The 22,192-nt window shown below is 40.2% G+C and overlaps 1 protein-coding gene across 1 annotated transcript; it reads right to left on the bottom strand.

The window, feature by feature from the left end:
• Positions 1–502: 502 nt before the first annotated feature.
• LOC131250713 (uncharacterized) lies at positions 503–18,848 on the bottom strand. The gene is made up of 2 exons (XM_058250992.1): positions 18,650–18,848; positions 503–1,616 (listed from the first exon to the last, which is right to left on the bottom strand). Exons 1-2 carry the CDS (start codon positions 18,846–18,848, stop codon positions 1,036–1,038), a joined length of 780 nt encoding a protein of 259 aa, XP_058106975.1. The 3' UTR covers positions 503–1,035.
• Positions 18,849–22,192: the final 3,344 nt, after the last annotated feature.

Below are 22,192 nucleotides of genomic sequence, written 5' to 3'. Positions count from 1 at the left end.
TAAGCAAATGGGACTCCTATTTGGTCTGCTAGAAAACGCTGTGGCCCCCACCATTATGTATGTGTTTTATCCACGCCGTCCATCCATTGTTTCCAATCATTTTACAACATGGGCCCAAAAATGAGACAGATCCGAATTTCAGGTGGACCACACCATAGGAAACAATGGTGATTGAACGTGATTGAACGCACATTAAAAACTTCCCAGGACAGACTTGGATGAAGGGAAAACACAAATATCAGCTTGATCGAAAACTTGTGGCCCCCAATAAGTTTTTAACAGTGAGCGTTCAATCACCACTGTTCCTGGGGGTAGTCCACATTAGATTTGGAACTAGCTAATTTTTAGGCTCATGCCTTAAAATGAGCCCGCAAAATGAGAATGGACGGGCGTGGATAAGACACATACATCATGTTGGGCCTGCCGAGCTTTTGCAGCACCAACCAGTACCAAGATCATTACTGGAGAAATCCCTACCGAAGCCGATTCCAAGCAAATGGGGGAGGACCAAAAAAATGAAAGATGACTGAACGATTGAAGTTGAACAAAAAGAATACAACAACAGATACAACCCCTCCAACTAAGAATTTTCACATACAGCCCCCCCACATGCGGCATCATTTTCCTGCCATCATGCGGCATGTGTCGGGTACACTTGTGCGAAAGGCAGGCTACATCATGAAAATCAGGCCAGTCCACTCATTCGATGGATCACACCATTGAAAGCGTTGAACGACTGACAATCTCACTCAATGTACAGATGTGGCTAACCTGAACAGTGGATTGACCTCTTTCTTGCAGCAGGGGATCTTCATGATGAGGCCCACCTTCTGCGCAACCTATGTCCAGCACATACAACACAGCATTGCAGGGGGTTGCATATGATCATTCCTCCCCCTTGAATAAAGCAATGTTCTCTCACTCCTGACCCAAAACAGCTTACAAAAACAACAGATACAAATCAATCAAGGTGGTGCCGAGAAGCCAATGCAGCTGAAACGGCAAAAAACGCAATAAGCGAATGGTGCGACATGCTCACAAGCCAAAGGCGTAAGCCATGACAATCAAAATTCCTGCAGTGGACGGCCACAGAAGATGGTGTTGGGGCCCACTGGCACCACTGCATGTCTCATTAGTGCCGCTGAAGCATCCAGGTCGCTGACTCTTCGCCTCCCCACCATCCAAGATGAATGTGCTGTTGGGCTTGCCACTGCTGAACAGCACGCACCAGAAATACGGGGACCCACCATCGGTGCCGCTTACGGCTGCACCCACTTGCGTGTGATTCTTGCTGTACAGAATCTCCAAGCTCTTGTTGTCCTGGATCAGAAGATCAGAAAATGCTTGGGAGGCGCGGACATATTTTGATTGGCAACCCAGCAGCCGGCCTGTAATGGGGGCAAGCGTCGATGCCTGGACACCGCAATTGGGTGCGAAGGTCTCCACAAAGTCTCTGTCAGCCGGCTTCTTGTTACTTACCTCATCGCACTTGCCTTGGTAAGCTTTTATGTACTGCAACGCAATGCAGGCGAGGCCAGGGCTGTCAACAAGGCGAGATGATTTGTGGGCAGTGCGGTTGTTGATGATTGCGTTCACAAGCTCATCAGCTGGATTATCTGTTTCAGATTTTTTGTTTTCCCAAGGATGGGAAATTCTTTAGAAACTCACACAAACACCCATACAAGAAAACCAAAGAAAAAAAAAAAATTTGTTATAGGATTCACGCCTCCACCATATCACTGGCAGCTGTTAATCGCATGGTGGAAGCTTTGTACATGTACAGCAAAATTTACCATAAAGAGTACAGCAATTCATGTAGGGCTGTCAACAGGCCAGCCCGGGGGTAGGTCTTGGCTCGGATTTTGAACTGTTTCAGGACGGGACGTCAGGCCGGGCCTATTCAAAATTCTATTTTTCAGGCCCAGGCCCGGCCCATTGACACCCCTAAACTCATGGCTTAAACGATTGGATGTGATATGTACCATAGTTCTAAAACTCGCTGGGTCGACTCAAAACTCAGCCAAGTCAACTTGGCTGACAGGATTTTGGGCCAAGTCACTGGGAAACTCGGTCCTGGGTCTGACTCAATCCCAACTCTGGATGACTTATCAACTCGACACTACTTATGGTGACTTGAAGATTAATTAAAACATAAATGCAGAGGGAGGTAATTGAAACACAGCCAAGTCAACTTGGCTAACAAGATTTTGGGCTGAGTCACTGGGAAACTCAGTCCTGGGTCTGACTCAATCCCAACTCTGGATGACTTGTCAACTCAACACAACTTGAGGTGACTCAGATTAGTTAAAATGTAAATGGGGAGGGAGGTAATTGAAACAATCCGTGTCATTGTTCTTTGCTACAGGTAAAGATGAACTTAATGGGGGACAATTGAGTGGTTTGATCATAGCATTTGTATTTTATAATACTTAACTATGTTAAATATCTATGCCTATCCCTAATTTTTATATTTAAAGAACAACCCTAACTATGTTAAATATCTATGCCTATCCCTAATTTTTATATTTAAAGAACAACCCTAACTATGTTAAATATCTATGCCTATACCTAATTTTTATATTTAAAGAACAACCCTCCCACTCAGCCTTCTCACATCACACGGATAGCAGTTGTCAAATGGTGAGATGTGAAGATCCTACTAATTAGTGACATTATACTATTAGTGTGGTGTTGGTATTAGAATCGCATACCTTTAGCACTATACAGTATCAGTTCCAAATTACCATATTATAAATACCATATGAGTATGTAGCGGCACTACCACTATATTATACTTCTAGTTATAAATAGTATGGAATTACCAATAGTCTCATGTTCTATAAATGTAGTAATATGTGAACAGACTATTCCTGTTCTATTACAGAATGCCAGTAGTTTTGTACTTGCCAGTGATCGTACAAATGCTGGTACATTAAAAAGTATGCAAGCTCCATATCAGCAGAGTATATTAGCAACATTAGCATTGGACAGAAAAGTTTTTGTGGAAATGCAAAGCTTTTGGAAAATACGAATAAAATGGAATAATTACAAATGGAAGGGGGGGGGGGGGGGAAGAAAAGCTGTTTGGGAGCATTTCCATGACATCGGTGCTAATTCCCAAGATGGAAATGAAAAACAGTGTGTTTTAAGTTCAAGGGCCTGTTTGGATGTGTTAAATGGAACTGATGAAATGCATTTATGTGGAAACACCGTATTTCTAGTGTTTGGGAATTGCAAGAAACATCCCATTTCCACATAAATGGATTTCATTCTCATTTCCACTTATTCTTCTTCTTCTTTTTTGGCATGGGCATTTTTAAACAGCATCCATTGTTTTCCATTTCCATCTCAAGAAGCCCAACCCATCTACCCGTGTTTGTTCTTATGAAGCAAGCCCAACCTTTTTTTAGAAGAAATTATTAAAGTACATCAGCATTTCAGCTCTTCCAATGAGAATCTCCCAAACATTGGAAATGGAAATGCAGTTATGATAGGTCGTTGTGTTGGATTTCTAATGGAAATGAAAATGCAGGCAAATAGCTTTTTTCCATTTCCATTTCTGCAGATTTTATTAAAATTATACTTACAAAAACTCTCCATTTCCACGAAAACTTTTTGGAACATGCAAATGAGCCAGACCTAAGTGGAATTGTAAATGGCAAATAAACAATGAAATGGAAATATGAATGAAATTCATTTACATGAATAAACAAAAACTGTTTCAGCCCTGTTATGGGCCATTTTTTCTGTAACAGCCACTACAACCGTTTCACCCGGTAACACATAACGGTTTACGTAACTGTTTTGGCATACCTCGGATAGACCTGCCACTAGCTTGCATCGGAAAGGTGAAGAGTTTAAGTCGCCACTAGCTAAAGATCTTGAAATCTACGACAGGCTTGACACTATACAACCACGATGGCCCAAGGGTTGAGATAGACGGTTTGGATTGAACGAACTCTACATGGTCTATGTCCAATGACTCTTGAGTAAGGACCGCAGTTACAAGGAAGGAAGATATTACGCACCCTTCTCCACCCATATAAACGTACGGCCTCCATGGGATTTGGCATTATAGGGATTTTAGCTCTAGATTGTTGCTTAAAATAAATTGATAAATAAAATCAAAGTAAAAGCAAGGAGGTGCATGAGAGAGGAGATGTAGCATTACAATAAAGTAAAGCAACATAAATAAAAGTAGTAAGCAGGCCGTCAGATTAACCAAGGGCCTAACGATGTGGGCGAAGAGGAAAGAACTTTGACACTACCATTTGGAAAGAAGATGATCAGAGCTCTTAAATCACCAACCTTCTCTGTAAATATATTCGATCAGAACGACAAAGGGCCTTGATAGATAAATGAGCCGGAGAAGGAAGAACCTCAACACTTCCTCAAGCCACGGAACCACCTCAGTGCTTCCTCAAGCTATGAAAGATGGTTAGAGCTCTTTAATCCAAACACTACTCACAAGGGTATGGGTGTAAGCGACAAGGCTAAAGATAAGGATGGCCAAGGGTATGAAAGGAGAGAGGCTACGATGAAGACTAAGGAGGAGTTAAGAGGGAGTAAGGATGCTACTCACTCATACTCAAGGTTTTCTCACAAAGGCTTGTTGTTGGAAATGAGCGACGGAAGAGGCATTTATAGGTGAAGAGAGTGGCGTTTTAGTTATATATGGATGGGTGAGGGGTAAAAATGCACAGGGCTTATAGTGATTGGTATTTTAGAGCATGGGACACGAGACATTCTCTCATTTAGTAGCTAGTGGTGGTTGAAGTGATAGGCTTTGTAATTTTGGTGAAGTTTATAAGTGAATTAGTAGAGAATAGTAGGTGAGTGGCATTTTGGTGATTTGTAGGTAGGTGAGAAGCAAAAATGAGCATGGTTTGTTGTTATTAATTCTTAAGAACTTGGGGACACATGGCATTCTCTCATTGGATCTTGAGGTAAAGTTGTGTGTTAATTTTGAAGACCTTTAAAAGTGAAGTTATACAAGTGGCACTATCACATGTCATTTTTTAAAAAGAAAAAAGAAGAAGAAGAAGATAAAAGAGACTTAATGCATAAAAAGAAAAAGGACGACACATGGCACAAAAAGACAAATGGGTGGCACGAATCAAAAGGTCAAAAAAAAATTGGAGCTTTTAGCTCATATTGGATCAAGGATATGTCTAGTTTATTCTAGTTGGTATGATTCCTTGTAAGAAGTGGCCTTCCTGATCTTGCGTGATTGGTCGATCCATTGTTGAGTGAGATGTCTACAAATACCCATCTTTGGGAGAGGTTGCATGCAACCTAGTGCGAAAGCATTAGACACCTCACCATTCCGATCATGTCGCTAAATGAGTTGAGACATTTTGACTTCAGTGTTTGTATCAATTGTATATTCAACAAAGTATAGATTGTGCTTCCAAAGATGAGAAAAATGAGGTAGTCACCCTGCTCATTTTATGGCCTTACGGGAAACGTTTAGTAGATGCCCTCCACTTTTTACAATCACACTGGATCCATCTGCAAGCTCAAGCAATGCAATAATTGGTTGTTTCATAAGTTATCTTTCATTGTTTGAAACTTTGACTTGTACACTTTTGCAAATGCCCTAGGCAAAATACAACGTAGCTTAACAACTTGAATGAATATTGTATTTCAAAGGGTGCGATCGGATTAACATTAGTAGTCTAGACCAATCGCACCACATTGCTTAAGATTTTAGAAAAAACTAAATTCAAGTTAATGTTATGTTGCCATCCACCGTGGTGTATGGAAGACTCCTTAGTGCCTCGAACAACGTGTGCACATTTCTAAGAAGAATATTTTTTAAAGTTTATTTTCAATGTACCCCGTTTAAGAGAGCTCCACTCAAGATTCTAAAGACCTTCTTTTAGGAAAAAATTTATGGTTTTTCAATCTCTTTTTTTTTTTTTTCTTTTCTTCTTAGGATACAAGTCACTCCACTGGGGATCGTATACGTATACTTACCACATACTAATACGTACATTTTTTTTAATCATTATTATACATTTATTTACATATATGATATATATATATATATTTAATATCATTCATCATTACTATTACTACTTTTTTTTTTAGGTGGAAATTGAATTTCAGCTTGTCCACGTGGTAACAGCAATCTCTGCTAGATCTACGGTCAGAACCGTATTACGTCATCCATATGTGTGTCAAGTATAATTTCCACACCTGCACAATTCTCTTGAAACGTATGTGGTCGCTTGGTTTTCATGCCAATCACCCCATGGTTCAATCTCTTGCTTCATCTTCATTCTTTTCTTTTCAATTTTTCTTCATTATCTCATTCTCCTTCAATCCCATCTTCCATCCTCTCTCCAAGCTTCTCTTAAGTCCCTTTTCACACTCCCTTATAGCGTCATTACTATTATTACTTTTTTAAGGTGGAAATTGAATTTCCGCCTGTCCACGTGGTAACAGCAATCTCTACTAGATCTACGGTCGGAACCCCGTTATGCCATACATATGTGTCTCAGGTATAATTTCCACGCCTGCACAATTCTCTTGAAATGCGTGTGGTTGCTCGATTTTCATGCCAATCACCCCATGGTTCAATCTCTTGCTTCATCTTCATTCTTTTCTTCTCGATTTTTCTTCATTATCTCATTCTACTTCAATCCCATCTTCCATTCTCTCTCCAAGCTTCTTTTAAGTCCCTTTTCATACTCCCTTATAGCTTCTATTACCGCTATTGAAGACGTCTTCTCCTATTTTCTTTCCTAACTTGCATGCACTAAAGATTTTTATTTTTATTTTTATTTTTTTCGGGGGGCGGTCTTTTTGTGCCTAGACTTAACTTATTTGATCTTGATGCCTTATCATTTGGTGCTTGCAAGTTGTCATGTCACAAAAAGGAAAAGAGATGGTGAGTGCTTCTTCAAGACATGCCTGCTCATTTGAACAAGCTTCTAAGTTATTTGGAGAGCTATCCATGGAGCCCTTATCATCTTTGGTATGGGATCAGCTCCTTATCTTTGGTCTTCCGATCACCATTTGTCTGATTAATGATGAGTTGCAAATCCCCAAAGACCCATAGCCTTTTGACTAACAGAATGATTACTCAGAAGCCCACCAAGATGAGTCGGCATACCTCGAAGAAGCACTCGCTGCCTCATTCCCTCTCCACAACATAACATGCAAGCAATAAATGAGAAGGCATGAAGATCAAAAAAGTTAAACGTGGGCACAACAAGTAATTTAAGCTTATCCACAATATGAAGGCCAAAACAACATAAGAAGGTGGGTCTGTGCAAGGGGCAAAAATCGCAAACAACCTACTTTCACCTACGTAGGCCCTGGCTCCCATGGCGCACAATACAACACAAGGAATTGCAATCCCATTTCTAAAATGAGTCATTTCACGGGCATAATTCACATGCATGCAAGGACTGCACATTACCACGGAAGAAGCATGCACCACAATCCAACCCTGAGTAGGCAAGTTGCGGGAGGAGTCACCAAATCTCATGAAAAGCTTGCAAGTCAAAATAAGGAAATAAGAAAAGACACCTTCAATCAGATCTCCAATAGCGATAATGGAAGCTAAGAGGGAGAATCAAAGGGACTTGAAAGAAGAAGATTGGAGAGAGGATTGAAGATAGGATTGAAGGAGAATGAGATGATGAAGAATGAATAAAAATTGAGAGAAAATGGTGAAGATGAAGAGAGGAATGGCAGTGCATGCAACAGACTAGACCATGGCTTGAACTGTGTAGAAACCGCACTATTCAACACAAATGTGTAACTCATGATGGGGTTTGATATTATTAACTCCAATATAAACCATATGCACCCAAATAGCCATGTTGAAAGGCTTTTATTGATTTGGGAAATGACATACATTCCAGGCCATGGTCTGGTATAGGTTGTTAATTACATTCCCTGGGGGAAAACCCCTTGATTAGAAGGTAAAAACGAAAGAAAACTAGTCTTTGTTACATATCACAAAGTAGCTTATGTAATGGATGCATAAAATCATAATCTACGGTCCTTCATCTTCAAAGTGTCCAATTCATCGATCAGGTTGAGGTACAATAGCCTTCAGCGTGTAGGCAGCTCATATAACCAACTCACCGTTGGGATACTAGCAAATGATGCATATCATGTATCTTAAAAGGCATCGGCTTTAAATAGATAGCCATGTAGCCTTGGGGCATACAGAAGCATGATCATTCTAGCATTGATAGGGGCCTCATATGCCCAAGATTATGAAAAATGCATCAAACTGCAGCGTAGTGACTATCGACAAGGTCTCGAGCACCTAGTGCTTAGAAGTCTCCACCCGACGTAGAACGTCAAGTTGATATAAAAAACATAGTGCCTGTTGTCCTTGAACATTGGCCAAAAGAATGGTGCTCTGCACTTGGCACAGAAGCTACAATAAGTCTACGCCTAAGTGTAGAGCCCTATCCTAGGGAAGTCTAATGCCTGGGTGTAGAGCCTTATCCCTGGGAAGTCTAACGCCTGGAGCTTAGGCTTCCCCTAGGAGGTCCACACCTCTAGTGCAAAGCCTTCCTAGTGGAAGTGGGAGCTTTCAGACTAGTGAAGCTCACCTCAACTAAGAGATGAACGTCGGTGTTTGAAGTCTTGGGAGTCAAAAGGAAAAAAATATCCCCACAAATGATGCATTAAAAAGTATTTATAGTCCATGGGGTCTTGATTTCCTTTCAAAAGTTTGTTACACGGTTGTGAACACGGCAACCTCCCATTAGACGAGAGGAGCTCAATACCATGGAATCTTAGAAACCGGGTAGACCAATGCTTGTCATAGAAGAGGCAAAGAGCTTGGCATTTAGGCATTAGCACATGTACCATGGCAGACGGGCACAAGGAGCTCTGCGCATAGTGCAAGGACTTTTGTTAAGTCCTACTGAATAGACAGAAGGCTACGTTTACGTGCAAAGCATCTGGAGCTAATCTAAATAGGTGTTAGGGCTCCATTTAATGAGACTAGTCTCATTTTGGTGAGTGACAAACTCCATGCCTAACGCACATTTTAAGAGAATCATGCAGGTGCATTTTTGCGCCTGACACAAGTCCAAATGACGAAACACGATTCAGACCTCGGATCCAAACAAAGATTCCCACTACCACGTGGATGGGCAAAAATTCCGCCGGAATAAAAAATAATTAAATAATAATAGTAATGATGAATAAATAATAATAACAATGATAAATATGTGCAAATAAATGTATATGTATATTACTAAGAATAAATATATGATCCCTAGTGAAGCTACTAATATCCTTTAAAAAAGAAATAGAAATTTTGAAAAACTGCCAAAAAATTTTCAAAAATGTCCTTGGACTCCCCAATGGAGCTCTCTCAACAAGGCACCCCAAAAATAAACTTTCAAAAACAAAATTATTCTCCTCAAATATACGTGCACGTTGTTCGAGGTACTTAGTCTTCCATACTCCCTGATAGATGGTAGTGCAACATTAACTAGAATTTAGTTTTCCCGAATTCTTAAGTAATATGGTGTAGTCGACATCAACTACAAATGTCAATTCGATTGCACCTTTAGAAATACAATATTCAAGCTGCCAAGCAAAGCCAGATTTTAGCTAAGGCATTCACATAAGTGTTCAAATTGGGGGTTCATAAAAGAAAAGATAACTCATGCAACAGCCAATCATCGCATCGCTCAAGATTGCAAATGAGCCTAATGCGATTGTAAAAAACAAAAGGCATCTGTTAAGCCTTTCCATCTCCATTGAGTTGTAGTTGGATTCCCATAAATCTGCAAAATGCACAAGCCAACTACCTCATTCTTCTCATCCCCAAAAGCACACAAGTTGTACTTTGCTAAACGTACAACTGACACAAACACTTCAACTAAAATGTCTCAATGCATTTCAAGACAATATTTAAATAGTGGAGTGTTTGACGCTTTGGCATTCAGTCACACGCAATCTCTTTAAAGAGGGGCATAGATAGACATCTCACCTAATAATGGATCAACCAATCGGATCATATCAAAAGGGCAACTTCTCACAAGAAATCATACCATTAAATTAGGTTAGACATGTTCTAACCCAATTTGAGTCAAGAGTCCAAAATCTTTAACCATTTTACCCATATCATGTGTCACCCATTTTATCTTTTTATGCCATGTGTCATCCTTTGTCTTTTTATGCATTAAATCTCTTTTGTCTTTTTGTATCCCCTGTGAGAAAATGATATGTGGCACTCATATAACTTTTTCCTTAAAAGTCCTCAAAATTACCTTGCAAACCTACCTCAAAATCCAATGATAGTATGTCATGTGTCTCCAAGCTCCCAAGAACCAATCACAATAAGTCATGTGCATTTTTTCCCCTCGCCTACCCACAAATGAGCAAAATGTCACTTATCTACCATTCTCTACCAATTCACACATAAACTTCACCAAAGTTACAAAGCCTACTACTCCAACCACCAACCATCAAATGAGAAAATACCATGTATCCCCAAGCTCCTAAGAACCAACTACAACAAGTCATGTACATTTTTGCCCATCACCTACCCAAAAATAGCCAAAATGCTACTCTCCTCGCCAGAAATGCCCCTTCTCATTTCCAATAAAAAGCCTTGGTGAAGAAGCCTTAAGTGCCTTAATTGTCATCCTAGCTCATTTCTTCTCATACTCTTAAATATCCCTAGCCTTAGCCTCGTCATTCTACTCCCATACCCTTATGAGTAGGGTCAAGAGTAAGATTGGGATTGAAGAACTCCAACCATCTTCCATATCTTGAGGAAGCATTAAGGTGGTGATGAAGACATCATGTCACATACACCATTACGTACATATCAGAGGAGGAAGCAGGCTGCGCCGATTTTCATGTGGCTAAGTGAGTACATGTGATCGTGTTGAAGACTCCATGTGCATGTGCGAGCATCTGGAAGACCCCACACTGGGGACATGCACATGGGCTGCTTTATGAAGTGATCCAAAGCGTTTGATCGGAGGGACGCGACGATCAAGCCATTGGATCGCATAGATCACATGATCGGGTCATCGATCGCTGATCGTCTACATTAGTTTTAGACTTTATCATATTTTAGAATTTAGTTTTTTATTATTTTATATTTGGACACATTATGAGTGTTTTAGTTGATTTTATTTAGACTAGGGTTATTTTCGTTAAAGTTCACAAGACAGAGGCATTTTTGTAATTTTCGAAACTTCTTGGATCTATAAAAAGAGGAGGGCGTGTGACCTCTCCCTCATTGAATTCGTGATTTATTTTTATTTTTTTAAAAATGAGAGAAAAGCTCTTGCTTTCTTCTCCCATCTTCATGCGATTTGAAGATACTTCCATGCGATTTGGAAGGAAAATTGGTGCGAGGCTAATCTTCATTAACGGAGGTACGAGGTCTCCATCTATCACCACACCATCTTCTCTTTTCTTCCCCATCTAGGTATTCTCTTCAAGTTCTTAATTCTCTTATCTCAAATCTTTGTTTCTCCAAAACCCAACTTTCCATAGACATCCACAAACCAAACCCTAACCGCCCTAAACCCATCCTCCCACGCCACACATGAGACCGTACGGCCACACGTGTGAATCCCACCTACCCCTTTTGGCTTTCCACCGTCATTATATCAAAACCTCATTCCTCCATCCTCGAAATCCAAACCCTAAACCTAAAATCCCTAACTTTCCCTAAATTACCCAAACCCTAATTTTCACCCTAGGATGTATTAGGTTTCCTATTTTAAAATAGACTATACCCTATGCTAATTAGATGTCCCTACATCCATTAGATCCTAGTTTCGTTTTATTTAATGATCTTATGTTACAATATTCGTAGCTTAGGCCAGGATTACGCATAATTTTCTTTTGATTTTCATGATATTTGTGATGAATATAACGACGTTTGTGTTTTTGTGTTAAATATCTTAATTCGGTTATTTGATCTCACAAGTTACTTAGTTCATGCATCGGTCCTGCATAAGAAGTTTTGAGGTTCTTCCTTCTCTGGCTCATATCTATATCAAGGTCTCCCATTGTTCTGATCGAAAATATTCAAGGATTGGGGTTGGAGATTTAAGAGCTCCAATTATCTTCTTTCTCAACGAGTAGTGTCACAGTTTTTTCATCTCCGACCGCATCTTTAGACTCTCAATTATTTTGATAACTTACTACTTTTATTTACGTTACTTTACTTTATTGCATTGTTAAATTTCCTCTCTCATATAACCCCCTACTTGTACCTCTATTTTATTTATTGCTTTATTTATTAATTTATTTTAAGCAATAATTTACAGCTAAAATCCTTATAATCTCAAATTCTATTGAGTAGAGATCGTACATTTGTCCACGCGAATGAGGGTGCCTAACACCTTCCTCATAACTGAGGCCCTTACTAGGAGTCTGCAGACGTGGACCATGTGGAGTTCATTTAATCCAAATCGTCTATCTTGACCCTTAGGTCATCGTGGTTCTACGGTGTCCAACCTGTCATAGATTTTGAGATTTTTTGCAAGAGTCAACTCTTCAAACTCTTCATCTTTCTGTTGCATCCTACCATCGAGTCTACCTCTATTCCACAAATTGGTGACTCCACTGGGGATAGATTTGTCGGAATCAAATTTTTGTCCTCCAAGAGTAACTTAGAAACGTGAAATTTGAAAATTTTGGGATTGTTTGGGTTCTAGTCCATTTCTCTTTTCCAATGTGTATTGTCTATCTTTGTAAGCCGAGAGTAACGATCACCACTTGCATTCTTGCATAACGATCCTCATGACTTTTAATTGGACCTCATAACATTGCGGGAAAAGCATGTTTTTAGAAATGAGAGAGGGAAGGGCCATCGATAGGTGAGGATTGTGGTATTTTGGTTATTTGTGGGTAGGTAGGGTAAAAATGAACATTGTTTGTTGTTATTGGTTCTTAGAGCTTGGAGACGCATTGCATTCTCTCATAGAGTGGTTGGGGGTGGTTAAAGTGGTGAACTATGTAACTTTGGTGAAATTTGTCAGTGAATTGATAAAATGGTAAGTGATTGGCATTTTAGTTATTTGTGAGTAGGTGATCGGCGAAAATGCACATGGCTTATTGTGATTAGTTGTTGTGAGCTTGAGAACACATAACATTCTCTCATTAGATCTTCAAATAAGTTTGTATGGTAATTTTGGAGATCTTTAAGGGTAAAGTTATAAGGGTGCCACATGCATTTCCCATAAGAGATGAAAGAAAATGAGATAAGAGACTTAATGCGCAAAAAGACAAAGGATGACACATGGTACAAAAAGAAAAATGCATGACACGTGGCATGGGTCAAAAGTCAAAGATTTTAGGGCTTTTAGCTCAAATTAGGTTAGGGACATGTCTAGTCTAATCTAATGGTTATGGTTCCTTGTGAGAAGTAACCCTCCTTATCTGGTCCGATCGGTCAATCTGTAGTCGGTTGAGATTTCTACACTACCCTTATTGGTTCTCATGAAGCAAGCCCAACCTTACTGAAAAGAAATTATTAAAGCACATTTCCATTCAGTTCTTCCATGGGAATCTCCTAAATATTGGAAATGGAAATGAAGTCATGATGGGTCATTGTGTTGGATTTCTAATGGGAATTACAATGCACCCAAATATCTTTTTTTGTTTCCATTTATGCAGATTTTATTTCATTGTACTTCCCAAAAGCTTTAAATTTCCATGAAAACTTTTTGGAGCATCCAAATGGGCCCCATGGAAATGTAAACAGTGAATAAATAATGAAATGGAAATAGGATTTTATTTTTATTTTTGAAAGATGAAGCAAATTTATTAGGCTAAGGCCAAGAAAAACAAAACTATACAAAAACAAAAACAAAAAAGAAGCTACCTTTTTTCCTATGCTGTAAATATGCTGGCCTCTTGGCCCTGCTCCAATAAAATTGGTATCTTCCAAGAAAAAGAAAAAGGAAAAAAAAAAAAAAAAGGAAACTATCTTAGCTACAAAATCTACACCAGCATGGGCGCCAGCCCCTAGAGACCCCGAAAACAACTTAGGGAGCCCAATCCCTAAACAAAGTGAACCCCCTAGTTAGAATCCCTATTGAATGACTCTTATTACAGAAGCATTGCTCATTCCACAGTCCGCAGATATCCAAGAGAGCTGCGAGCAAAGCTAGCTTCCATTTCTTCGTACCCAGCCTACCCCCAGAACAGTCATACCAAGAGTGGAAGAAGATGTCTATGGAAGAAGGCAAATGGAAATAAGAGCAAAATTCATTTATGTGGAAATGGGGCATTTCTCGGTACTACTCACAAACACTAGAAATATGGTTTTCCCAGTAAATGCATTTCATCAGTTGAATTGCAACACATCCATATAGGCCTTAAACTAAAATTGTCTAGTAAGTCTACAGGTTGACAGGTTAACAAAGTATCCCTGCCACTACAAACACCTATTGCGAATAATAATAACAACAAAAATAAATAAAAATACAATCAAGAAGGAAGCTAATTTGCAGTAGATACTAGTCAACTACTGAAATTTTGTTAAATTACAACTTCTTTGTCATAGGCGCAAAACATAAAGAAATGCTTGCTAGAGAAGAACTGATACTGTCCTAAACTTCTTGATCACACTGATAGCTCACTAGCATATCATCAGTAATGACAAGTTGACGACCCGACAACTTGTCCAAACCATTTACGAGGAGCAAGGTTTTAAAACTCAGCTTCAGAGCGCAACTTTCTTTGAGGCCAAAAGAGCTACAACTCATCTTGTCCCGTCCAAAATCAATCATACACAGATTCTTTCAGAGATGTGCATGCTTCAGAAGGGGGTGCATGCACCCAGGTTCAGTGAGTTTGATTCCTTGATCAAGAGTACCTAAGGAACAGATTGCCTTTGTACTTGCTTTTCTTTGGGTTTCTCAGAAACCCATATCTTAAGATTTTGTGTTTCCTCATGAAGCCTTAAGTGAAGGGAAGAGTAAAGGGAACTCACTGAATCTGGGGTTTATTAGGATTGAAAAATCTGAAAAGACAAAGTAAGAATGAAGAGAAAAGAAAAACACGGGATGGTCAAGGTTTAAAGCATAGTCCAGAACCGGTATGTATCGCCCCGCGCAACTGGTATAACACATTAATGATACGGCTGTATCGGCTTGTAGCAGCCTGAGAAAACCCAACACAGTAGTGATATGGGGCCATATCAGCAGTGAACAATATGAAACTCGATACACCGATTTAAAACCTTTGAAATGATAGGTAAGTAGAACTAGTAATTGTCAAGAACAAAGGACATCATCATCATCATCTAAGCCTTTTATCCCAATTAATTGGACTCGACTATACGAAGCTTTTTCTGCACTTACACTCTATCAAGGGCCATAACTTCAGTCAGACCATAGGTCATCAAGTCTTTTCTTACTACCTCTACTCACATCCTTTGAAGCCTTCCACTTGAGCTTTTAGGGCCTCCAACTAGTACCAACTCACTCCTAAAACCAGTGCAGTACTTGGTCTCATTGCACATGACCAAATCATCTGAGTTTACTTATGGTGCTACTCCTAAGTTCCCTCAAATGCATTCATTTCTAATTTTATCCTTCCTTGTCTTGCCACTCACTCATCTCAACATCCTCATTTCAATTATGCTCGTCCTATGAACATGTTGTTCCTTAACTGGTCAACATTTTGTCTTACCTATAAAATTTCACTTTCAATTTGAGTGGCACAAGATGATCACGTAAAACTCCAAAGGCACATCTTAATTTCTTCCAACCCTCTTGAATTCTATGTGCAAAATCCTTCTCAATTTTTTCACTCCCACAAATTGTCAACTCAAGATATAGAAAGTGGTCATTTTGGAAACTTCTTGGTCAGCAATCTTAACTGATTCTTCATTTCCACTCCTACTGTTACTAATATATTCTCTTTTAGTCTGACTAATTTTAAATCCTTTAGATTCTAAAGCACCACTCCATAAATACAGCTTTGTGTCTACACCCGCCCTCATCTCATGAAGCAAAAGTCAAAATTGTCATATACAAACAACATACACCATGGGATCTCTTACTGCAAATGCCTTGATAACTTGTCCATAACCAATGCGAAAAGGTACGGACTCAATGCCAACCCTTGGTACAAGCCTATAGTAATTGAGAACTCACTTTTCTCTCTAATAGTGGTCCTCACATTTGTTACTACTCCCTCATACATATCCTTAATCATGCTAATGTCCTCTTGAAACTCCTTTCTTTTCCAACGCCCCACCAATAACTCTCTAGGGACCCTATGATAAGCCTTCTCTAAGTTGATAAAGACCATGTGGAGATCCTTCCTCCACACCTTACATTTCTCCATCAATGTTTAAGTAGGAAAATAGCTTCAGTTGTAGACCTCCCTAGGATGTAACAAACCGGGGGCCTCCTTACATGTAACAAACTAATTTATGATATATTTGTCTCATGCCTTAGTCTTTACTCAATCACTCTTTCCCAAAGTTTCATAGTATGGCTCATAAGTTTAATCCCATGACAGTTAGCACATCTCTGTATATGTCATTTATTCTTCTAAATAGGTACCATTGTACTTTTCATCTATTCATTTGGCATTTTCTTCGATCTTACAATCTTGTTGAACAACTTTGTCAAATAAATTAACCCAGTATCCCCCATACACTTCCAAAACTCTATTGGTATACCATCTAGTCCAAAGGCCTTTACTGTTTTCATCTTTCTCAAAGCTTCTTTCACTTCAAATATCCCAATCCTACAGAAGCATCTATGAACTCTGACTTCATTTGAGCTTATGGTTCCTTCTATCCCTATGCTCTCAGAGTAATTGTCATTAACAAGTTCTGAAAATAGCTTCTCAACCTTTCATTTATCTCTTTGTCCTCGACTAGTATCCTCCAATCATTACTTTTAATGCATCTAATGTAATCTAGGTTCATACCCTTCTTCTCTCTTATTTTTGCAAGTTTAAAAAACATCTTTCTCACATTCTCTTGCCCCCAATCAATTATAAAGATCATCATAAGCTTTAAGTTTAGCCTCATTATTTTCACCATCATCATCATCTAAGCCTTATCCCAACTGATTGGGGTCAGCTACATGAATCCTTTTCTACCATTCCACTCTATAAAGGACCAGCCTCGCTAATTTCTTAGCAATTTTTTGGCATTTCTATGCTGTTCAAAATTTTCATCGTTTTTATTCCCTAGCCAAGCTTTGAGACATAAAGGTTTCTCGCTAAAAACTTTTTGTACATTGTGATTCAACTACCGAGTTTCCTTATATGATTGGTTTGTTCCCGTCTGTATTCTGTTCCACAAATATTCTGTGATTGAGAGCCACTTTTTTTCCATTTTTCTGCATATGTTATTGCAGTTCTATCAGAGAAATGTGTTACACCCCCTGATTATTTTGACCTTCTTGGGCAGCATAGTTTAACCAAGCCAAACAATCCACCCACAATGTCCAACTGCATTAGTATTATCAGGGCAAGGCCAATACAACACCATTCCCTTCACCTAGTCTGGGCACAGGAGACTGCTATGTAGGTGATCTTGGGATGAACTTCTACTGCCATGTAAAACCAAAGATCCTACAAATTCAAGAGAATGGTAACAGAGTACTCAGATCAAAACCAAAATGGAAACTGATCTAATTCGGTGGGGCATGTCAACCAATCAATTCTACTTTTTTTTTTTAAATTAACTATTTGTATTCATTGTAGTAAGAATTTTACATAAACCAGGCCCACTTCGAGCATGGCCCTCTTGTCACTCACAGAAGGCCCAGATCAGAATAGATACAAATAAAGAAAAACCAGCTAGTGAAGGATTCCCATCTCCATCTTATCGGCTAGTCAGGAGTTATCGTAGTTCAAACTGCAAGCATTCCCAACTCCCCATAAAGGCCTCCTTTGGACATCTGCGGAACTCATCATTCAACACATCGATTCAGCAACTCTGTATTGTCCAAATGCATTATACTATTACCAACAACGGCCAATATAACCACGTTTCCTTCACCTGGTCCATGCACCTGTGAGAGTCTTTGATGCCCCCAAAACAAGAGTCTTTGAGCTGAACTGTCTTTTACCGCCATATAAAGCCAACATTCTATAAAGTGTAGCAAAGTAGGCAAGAGAAAACACAGATCCAAAATCAAATGGAAAATGACTAAATTCAACTGTCAATCTATATTCATTTCCCTGGCACTAATTCTTTTCTCAAATAGTGCATTCCTCTGTTTGTAGGTCCATATTTCTCTAACTCCGTACAGATTTCCACATATTTGAAGCAAACGATGATGATGATGAGCACAGATTTTCAACAGATCAAATGCAGAAACTTCAATTGCTAGACCTTTCACTTCCTCACAACCTCTAGAATATCAAAATCGAGAAACAAGCATATCAGATTCAGATCATCCAGAGCCCACATTTTAAAGGTCTGGATTAATACAACAATGGCGGAGATGCGCGTATCCTATCCGAAACCAAAGGTGGATAAACGAACAATGCAGTACATAATCCGCCATATGTACAACATTAGGAAAGCTGCATTTTGCAAATCTTTCAATGAAACGACAGAAAAAACTAGGGTTTTTAAGCTCTTGAAATTCAAATCTACAGAGCAGAGCAGGCAGCGGAGAGAGAGAGAGAGAGAGAGAGAGAGAGAGATTACTGTTGCTGTCTGCTGCAGAAGCTGAGATGAGAATGAGAGAAGAAGCGAGAAAAATACAAGCCGCTGAAATCGCCATTGCCGCTGCTGCAGCTGTGCCGCTTTCTCGAGATCGGAGCTGATGCTTGAAAACAGGTAGAATAGCTTCCTTGCAAGCTAATTTTCGGTCAGAAACGGCATGGGACTTGAGAGTACCCCTCATCTTGTACGAAATTACGGAATTAGGAACGGGGACGGCTGGGTTTCCGGTACGTCGCGATTAACGCGGCCTAGTTCACTACATAACGATTCGGACCAGTACCGAGGTCGGTACTGATCGGTGCTGTTGGCCAACCCTGATGTATGTGTCTTATCCCATGCCGTTAATCTATTTTTTGAGTTTAAGGCACTAGCCTAAAACTGTGGCAGATCCAAATCTCAGGTGGTGGTGATTAGACGCCCACCATTAAAAACTTCTTGAGCAGATAAACAGTAGGAAAGCTGGCCCTGGAGATTTTGTAGGTGCGCATTTAATCACGGCTGTTTGCTGTGGTATGGTCCACCTCAGAGTTGAATCTATCTCATTTTTTTGAGCTTATACCTAAAAGGAGCTGAAAAAGCTAATGGGCAGAGGTATAAAACACATACATCACGGTGGGGCCCACTGCACCAATCAGTACTGAGTCACTAACGGAAACGCATTGGCTACTCCCCCTGCGACTAGCCCGGTGGCTAGTGGTCGGTGCTCTGTGGGCCCCACTATGAATCGTGTCTTCTATCCATGTCATTCATCTATTTTTAAAGATCATTTTAAGGCTTGATGTAAAAAATGAGAGAGACATGAATCTCAGTTGGACCACACCACTGGAAAACAATAGTGATTAGATATCCACCATTAAAATCTTCCTAAGGCCCATTGTACTGTTTATTTAACACTGTTTATTTGACATCCAATCTGTTGATTAGGTCATACATACCTAGATAAAGGGACAAAAAAAAAAAGATCAGCTTGATCCAAAACTTTTATGTCCCGCAAAAAAAATTAATTGTCAATGTTCAATTAACACTGTAGGTCATTTTATGGTATGAGCCCTAGAAAAATAGATGAACGGCATGGATGAAACACATGCATCATTGTGGGGCCCACGGAACACCGACCACTAGCCATTGGCTAGTTGCCTGGTTATAGCAAATCGGTTCTTGCGACTAACGAATCCATGTCCACTACGGAAACGGATTGGGTACTCCCCTGCCACCAGCCAATGGCTGGTGGTCGGTGCTCTGTGGGCCCCATCATGATTTAAGTGTTTCATCCATGCTGTCCATCTATTTTTTCAGATCATTTTATATTATGAAAAATAAATGAGATATATACCAATCTCAAGTGGACCACATTACAGGAAACAGTGTTGAATGAGCGTAGACCATTAAAAACTTTTCGGGGGCCATAAAAGTTTTGGATCAAGCTGATCTTTGTTTTTTCCCTTCATCTGGGACTGTATGACCTAATCAACAGATTGGATGTCAAATAAACAGTACATTTGGCCTTAGGAGGATTTTAATGGTGGATATTCAATCCATATTATTTTCCTGTGGTGCGGTCCACCTGAGATTTATATCCCTATAATTTTTGGTGTAAAGTCCTAAAATAATCTGTAAAAATGAATGAACGGAATGGATGAAACACATACATTATGGTGGGGCCCGCAGAGCACTGACCACCAGCCACGGGGCTGGTGGCAGGGGGAGTAGCCAATCCGTTTCCGTCCACTACTGACCATGTCGGCGAATGGGCCCGAATTTCCTTTAACCAAGGGTTAACCGATATAGAGCCCACCGCAACGGCGGATGTGACATCCACTCCGTCCATCAGCTTCTCCATCACATATTAGTACGTGAGGACCCAACGGTTGAAAAACCTTCCTAAGGCCCATCACGGTGTTTATACGCCATCCAACCCGTTCATAGGGTGATTCCCACCTGGATGAAGGGTATTAGAATGGGCTGCAGGCTACCAGCTGGTTTACCGGGGAGACATGGTCGGGGACAAAAAACGAAGGGGAGTTATCTGATACTCATACTCCAGCAGAGCATATCAGAAATTGTACACGTGGCATACACATAATTCAAACTAGACCATCCAATTTGTGGGACACGCTGGAGGATTGATTGGACAAACATAACTTTGATTAATGGACATTTATTTGTTGAATCTGGACCCTTGACTATTTCCATTTTAATGGTCCATTAGATGTCTGTAGATCGCCTATTTATAGAATCAGTTCAGTGTAAATATTGGTTTATGAGCCATCCAAAGTGGGGTCCACGATTCCAACGGTGTCGATTGAGTTAAAATCATGCCATGGGTTCAATTTGTAAGTGCGTGTGTGGTCACCATCACGCCCCTGCAAGAGATGAGTTTTCTCAGACATTTTTATCAAATGGTTCGATGAGTCTTTTGGTTGGTGTTTTCCTCATTCCAAACAAGACGACAATTCGGGAGGTCCAACCAACGTCGATCGGATTGCATTGGTGCGAATTTTATACAACAACTGTTGCAGGGAGCCCGTGCAACCAAAAGATATGTGGGGCCCAACGTGATGTTTTCGTAACATCCACTCCGTCTATCTATTTTTCCAGCTCATGTTAAGGTTTTAGACCAGGAATCAAGTTGATCCAATACTCAAGTGAGCTACACCTCAGGGAACGGTGGTCCTTCCATTGAAATCTTTTCAGGGCCCAGTAAATCTTTGGATCAGGTTGATAGTGGGTTTCCCATTCATCCTGGTGAGACTCATCTTATGAACGGTCTAGATGATATATAAACACCACGGTGGGGCCTGATAGGTTTCACTGGTGGGTGCTCCCATCTCCGCTGTTCTCTGTTTTGTGGCTCATTTGAGCTTGGATAGGCCTGATTTTTGGCCCTACTTTCTAAAATGATACGTGGAAAATGATAGACGGAGTGGATATCACAGACACATCACGGTGGGCCTCACGGAGAATTTTTGTTGCATGGGCTCCCTGCTGGAAATTCGCGTACTAAAAATCACCTTCATCGAAACGTGGGCCACGTTGAGAACGAATGGAATGATCTTCAATTTCTGTAGATAAGGAAAATGCTATAATCCAACGGCCTACGTTTTGGTCAGAATGAACTATATATGTGCCTCGTGCAATACTCTGCCCCCCTGAGTCAATGGTCGACCTGGATTGGAGGTGGGCCACACGGTCCTGTGTGAACGGGAATGTAGTGAGAGGGAGCTCACCGTATCTCTACTCTTTAGATGGATTACACCATCTCAAGGGGCCCCTGGTTCAGTGATCCAGACCGTCGACCTGATGGGCCATGGTTAATGGATGAATAGATCTTCAAATTCAGAATATTCTTGGATCATGGTCCGTACATGGTAAGGCCCACCATTTCAAAGTCTGGATTGCTGAACGTGGCCCTGCGAATCCACACCAGGGCCTGGTGGCATCAACCGAAATTTCTGTGGTCAGAAGCTAGAGATGATCGTGACAAATCCACTCCGTCCATAAGTTTCACAGTACCGCAATAAGTTT

The sequence above is a fragment of the Magnolia sinica genome, chromosome 7 (assembly GCF_029962835.1).
Source record: "Magnolia sinica isolate HGM2019 chromosome 7, MsV1, whole genome shotgun sequence".
Classification (NCBI taxonomy): Eukaryota; Viridiplantae; Streptophyta; class Magnoliopsida; order Magnoliales; family Magnoliaceae; genus Magnolia; species Magnolia sinica.
Note: the sequence above shows the minus strand (reverse complement) of the source record. Positions and strands in the feature narration are given on the sequence as shown.